This window comes from Typha angustifolia, chromosome 12, assembly GCF_048772165.1.
Source record: "Typha angustifolia cultivar Huaian chromosome 12, ASM4877216v1, whole genome shotgun sequence".
Classification (NCBI taxonomy): Eukaryota; Viridiplantae; Streptophyta; class Magnoliopsida; order Poales; family Typhaceae; genus Typha; species Typha angustifolia.
The window spans coordinates 8,135,337-8,141,167 of NC_133250.1; the positions used below are offsets into that span (position 1 = coordinate 8,135,337).

Consider the following 5,831-nt stretch of genomic DNA (forward strand, 5'->3'; position numbering starts at 1 on the left):
TGCTCGACTCACTCATAAACAACCCCAGCTCTATCATTATTACAATTTTAACCCTGCTAATTCTATTTCTTTAGAATAATTACACTAAGATCCCTGAACTAATGCCTATTTTCACATATACCCCTTAATCTTTTCTTTGTACATATATTATCTCCTAAACTATAAAAAGCCTCAAGCATGTTAACTAATATTAAATAATTATTTTACTCTTAATTTTTCTCTCATTCTTTCCTCTATAATAGGAAGAAAATATTTATTATAGAATCTCAGTATTAGTTTATAACTAATAATAAGTTTTTTATAGTTAAGGAGGCTTACATGTACTGTGATGTACATCATGATAAAAAATGAGGTATACCCCTCTAAACTCCTTATTTGCTCCTATACCTCTAAATATTATATTTATATAAATACCTTTCAAAACCTATAATGTTTTGTATGGATGTCCTGATATATATTGTCTAATAACTATATATTAAAACTTAGATTTTTTAACAACAAATATATCCTTAGTCCTTCTACTGTTAAATGAAAAAATATATTAACTGAGGTTAACTTTCATAGGTATTTATAATTAGGATATCATAAATTTATCTACTTTGGGGAGGTAAATATATAAATAAGGGATTTTAGAACGGTATACATGAAAAAAAAGGATAAAAAGAAGAAGAAAAAAAAACAACAACCCCTTAACAATATACTAGCTTAATGTGTATTACACTATCATCCCTACCATATAGAAAATTATACACATATTACATATAACAAATATTATTCCAAAACAGCTCATACTATATGAAGATAATGAGACTCATGTATCCATTGCATTGCTCTTTGTTTCAAAATGGTTTAATAGTGTTCATAATTTGCAAATATTGAAAATATAAGGTGTAATCACAGATATGTGAAGAGGTAGGTTGGTAGAAAAATACGTCTCTCTCATTCTTCTCAACAGAAAAGGAAAAAATTCACTTCATCCCTTATTTAGGGACAGTATAAAGGTATATTAGAGAATACTTGGGCTTGAACAAATTACACACTACATTCAATCAATATCTATGATTGCTCTCACCTCTGCGGCTCTGTGCAAGTGGTGACTGGTGAGTAAGAAGCCATACAGGAAGACAGTGAAGCTGAAAACTTTACAGTGCCGTTAGGTTGACGACTTCAAAATATTCCAACTCGTTTGCATATGCCATGGTAGGGGAGCAACAAAAGTAAGCTTCTCAAGATTTGAGAAATCTTGGTCTTTAGTTGAGGACTGGAATTGCTGCAGAGCAACCGAGATATTAGGCAGAACCATCTGTTTGCAGTGTAGATGTAAGCGAGGCTGCGTATCTGAGATGCTGCCGCTGTCCAATTCAAGTCCGAATGGAAGCTTCTTTTTATGAAACTCTGCACGAGCGATCAATGGTGGTGCAGGCAGAGCCTTCCATTTCTTGTGTGCATGCCAGCCATACTTGTAGTCACCGACAATTGGCATTCGCAGAATTTCTGCACAGTGGACTCGGAGCTTGAGTCAAAGAAAAAGAAGAATTTTCAGTTATTGCACATAACCGGGCTACTGTAATATGGGCAGAATTTAATCCACTGTCCCTGCTGTAAATATACAAACCTGATGCTTTCTTCCAGTTAGTGGGCAGAGTTCTAGCCACGTGAAACCTGTAAAACAAAAAAAACCAACTATAAGCAATACACAAGAAAGTAACATGGAAGCATTCCAACAGATTATTCCTATAAATCAAGAGCTTGGATATTTTTATGTTATTACCTCACATTTACAGGAGCCGCATTATACAAAACTATTAGGTTGTGTTTATGTGTTAGATATCTGTTGCTCTAAAAACGCAAAATGGACAACTTGATATTGAATATGAAAGCATGCCCCTCGAAAACAGATGAAAAAGACTCATGAATTGTCACAATGCCAATGTCACATTAAATTTCCGCAAAATTACATTGCTAAACTAGCAAATCTAACCTGACAAATTAAGAATCTAATGAAAGCCCACATTATTGTATCTACAAGTTAGAAGATAAAAGTACATTTCATATACAAGTTAGAAGAGAAAAGTACACCTCATATACAAGTCACAAGAGAAAATCCCACATTACTGCTCTTAAATTCTCAGGGAGGAAAGGTGATAACACAACTCAGGGCTCTCATTGCTGATAGAACCAGATATAATCACACAATCCAAAGGAACAAGTAACCTCGTATACAATCAAGTCCTAATGACATTTCAGTGTTTGTAGTTAGAGTGACTGCACAGGATGGTACTCGAGTCTTTATCTCTAAGTCGATCTAGTTAAGGTGACCTAGCACACCTGAACATTTTCTTCAATTGTCAAAAACTAGAGCCTAATAGTGGCATTCTATTTGAGAAGCAGTACACGCCTGTCTTTTGCAACTTGCCATAGCCATTAGAAATTATTTTCCAAGGTCCTCATACATGATTCTACATAAGCTTTCATCAGCATAGGTTTCAAAAAGTATTATTATTCAAAAGAGGCGCAAATATGAGGTTATCAAATTTGGCATTCCAAAATAACCAGAAAGCAATTTTTAAAAGTTTCCTATGGTAATGCGTCAGTGTAAATAATAATTCATCAAAAAATTACCGAGAATCATTATCCATAAAAGAATGATATGTGTACTTCCCTGAAATGAAACTCATATCATGCAATTTTCATGCATAATGATATAGCATGCATTAATACTGGAGTAAGAAAACCACCACATACTGCTGCCCTTTGAAGTTCAAACCTATTTGACCCTATTTTCTCCTGTTACTTCAGAGAGAATTATACAGCAAGTAGAAGAGGATGCAAAATACTTACACCTTGAACTTTAAATGTTCAAACAGAACATAACCATATAATGGCTCACTGATATATTCTCACCTTTTCTGTTTGGCAACCTTTTAATCATAATATTAATAAAAAAATCAAACTGTGTTTCACACTGACCATGAGCGAAAGATTCGATCACTTTATATTCTGTCAAAGCATGCTGTGCTGATGTAGATTTCATATTATCTGCAATAATTATTCGCTCAGATTTTCCATCTTCCAATACAATCTGTGACATTGCAAGGCATAGAATCCTATTAGATAATAATCATTACCTGAAATAGCAAGTCATGATCCTTATATGTCAAAACTGATATACATCAATAAAATCGTAAAATAAAATCATATTATTGGTGCCCAATGGTTCTTCAAGTGTGCGTATGTTGAAGGTATCACCTTGTCATGCTGCAAATTTTGACCCATGCATTAATTGCCAATAGTGGCGGTGATTCTACAATTAACTGTCCTTTTAAACCATTTTAAGCAAAATTAAGATGTCTTGGTTTTAGACCCTACTTTTGGTAAACCAAAAACAGGAAGTTTCAGTTTCCCTTTCTATTGGACGATCTAAGTAAATGTTAAATCTGCTATACTTAAATAGTCAAATATCTATAGTCTAACCAAATGAACAGTAAATGGTTGTTGGTTAATCCAACTCAACATTGATCTCAACATTGCAATGTAAACAATGTAAACCGAATGGAAGAACTAGAGATTTTATGTGGAGCAATCTTGGATTTGAATCAAATCTAAGTCACAGTGGATGTTTTTCTATCTATATATGCATAGTGGACCTACAAGGGAAGAAAAATACAAATATATAATGAAGCCTTATCAACCTTTGCAAGTGGAGCTGATATTAGACCCTTGAGATGCTTTGGTATTCCAAAGACAAGTGCCAAATACTTCCTTTGCAATACTCTAGGCGCACCGATAATGCCCTTGAGAGGAAAACAAGAAATCAGGTAAGCATAAAAGTTTACAAATTCATTGTTCTTTATGTAATTAAGTTATTTTCCTGATAACATATGCGATATTTCACTCACATCAGATAAAACTCCGGATGTTTTTTCACGGAAGATGGAATGCAGAATGGAAGCACTTATTTGATTTCTGCCCAGCACTAGGACACCACTACTATCTCTATCAAGCCTGTGTACCTGACATAAAAGATGCATTGTTAATACTCCATACAACGTAAAGTTAATGCAGACACTTCGTTGGAGGACTATAGAGCTAATCCACATCTAATTAAAAGGATACTTCAAAAAAATTAATAATTAAGTTTTAACACATGGAGAGTAGTATAATAAAGAGGAATAGTTGTTTGTAATTCGTAGTCATATATTTTCCTCAAGTTAAATCAAATTTGAAGGAACTATCGCATCATAAAGAAAGAACAACAACGATTCCAAAAAACTAACAAGCAATGGTCATTGATGGAAAAATTGGTACAAGCAAATTTCAAATTAAAAATGAAGAGATAAAAATCAAATTACAATGAACTTAGTCCAAAACTCACCAAGCGAGGTGGCTCTGACTGATCATATCTCAAGGACGTCGCAGCTATTTCATCCATACTGTATTTTATGCCAACACCACCCTTGTTGGAAAACAATTGTTCAAATGTTAACTTATAATTGAAGAAAGATAAAAAGCAAAGCCCAAACATGCAGAACTACCTACTTGTACTGGCATGCCAGGGGGCTTATTGACAACAATGATGGCTGTATCCTGGAAAGATTGAGCAGTTCAGTGTCAAAAGAACAATGTTGTCATCCAGATCTTTTGTCACACAAGGTGATCAGTACAGAAAACGAATGAATAACAATAAAAGATTGAACATCCAATACCCTGTACAATTCAATGTTGTGTATGAAGTTAGTTTCTTCCTCATTGATACATTTATCAGATTTTTCAACATTAGACTTTTGAACAGTAACAGGTAAAAGGATCACATCTCCAGGCATCACCGCTTCTTGCGCTGAGACCTTCCAATAGTTAATATCAAAATGTTTAATAAACATAGAGATATAGTAGCAGAAAATTTCTGGTTTGACTCAAATTAAGGATACCCTTTTAGAGTGCAACTGCTCAGAATGACTAGAAGTGCAAGATACTGTGGTAGTTGTCAGATTCTTCCGGACCTGCCATTACAAAATGACTTTAGTAAAGAATGCCATACCATTATCATCACATATACCATAATTGCCTCCAAGATGCTTTTACTTTTAAATGAAGATTGAGGAATGAACAAAGAAAGATTTCCTCTTGAATCTTGATGGTCCCTATACTTCAGAATATCTAAAGTTACCGAGTTGGTCTCTATCCAATAATCCCTTCTAAACTAATCCACACACAGGCATTTCAACAAACGGTAGAGCTCCAACGCTCTCCTCCTGACCTGCCTCAACCGGAAAAGTTTCTGCACCAGAGACATGGGCAGATTGGGGCAGCATCGCCGGACCCACTTGAGAGCAGTGATCGGTACGCTCTTTTCTACATGGGTTTTGCCGGAAATCTTCCTTCCGAGGGAGGAGGCGTCGATGGGAGGAGTAAATGGTGGCAGCTCGAGCCATTTCCCCTTCTCCTTCGCGCCTCGCGCTCCGTTGTTTACGTGAGAAGCGGAGGCGATGGTAGAGTAGGAGGATCGGTCGAGAATAATAGGAAGAGATCTTAAGCGCCGAGACGAGAGGATGCGCCGCAATAGAAAGCGAAGCTCGGACATTTGTGAACTAATTTTGGTGAGATTACAAACGAATCTTATAGATCATCGGCAACACTGGGAGAAAGAGTATTTAAAGAAAGGTGTCTGTTATTTATAAGGTAATTTTGTATTTGACACCCTGGTTTGGATTTATTACATTTCACACCTTGATTTTTTTCTTTTTTTTTGTGAGAATGAATTAGAAATGCAATCAATCCACCAAATCTGAAATACTCAATAAAGATGCATCTCATACTTCAAAATTTTATGA

At 35.2% G+C, this 5,831-nt stretch overlaps 1 protein-coding gene across 2 annotated transcripts; it reads right to left on the reverse strand.

The window, feature by feature from the left end:
- Positions 1–855: 855 nt before the first annotated feature.
- Positions 856–5,623, reverse strand: LOC140772249 (RNA pseudouridine synthase 4, mitochondrial-like). Of its 2 annotated transcripts, XM_073114226.1 has the most exons (11): positions 5,258–5,623; positions 4,929–5,000; positions 4,707–4,844; positions 4,540–4,587; positions 4,376–4,456; positions 3,900–4,013; positions 3,693–3,794; positions 2,971–3,082; positions 1,616–1,662; positions 1,409–1,513; positions 856–1,196 (listed from the first exon to the last, which is right to left on the reverse strand). In XM_073114226.1, the coding sequence occupies exons 1-11, from the start codon at positions 5,579–5,581 to the stop codon at positions 1,143–1,145; spliced, it is 1,197 nt and encodes a 398-aa protein (XP_072970327.1). In that variant the 5' UTR covers positions 5,582–5,623; the 3' UTR covers positions 856–1,142. The 2 variants fall into 2 exon arrangements, with proteins under 2 accessions (XP_072970327.1, XP_072970326.1); XM_073114225.1 differs by having other exon boundaries at positions 856–1,513.
- Positions 5,624–5,831: the final 208 nt, after the last annotated feature.

What these genes read in the sequence shown, in the direction of transcription:
- LOC140772249 (XM_073114225.1), bottom strand. Translation starts at nt 5,581, where the DNA reads ATGTCCGAGCTTCGCTTTCTATTGCGGCGCATCCTCTCGTCTCGGCGC. An exon ending in ACAACATTGAATTGTACAGG is followed by an intron (nt 4,588 to 4,706) that starts GTATTGGATGTT and finishes CAATCTTTCCAG; the next exon opens with GATACAGCCATCATTGTTGT. An exon ending in TATCAGCTCCACTTGCAAAG is followed by an intron (nt 3,083 to 3,692) that starts GTTGATAAGGCT and finishes GCAATGTCACAG; the next exon opens with ATTGTATTGGAAGATGGAAA.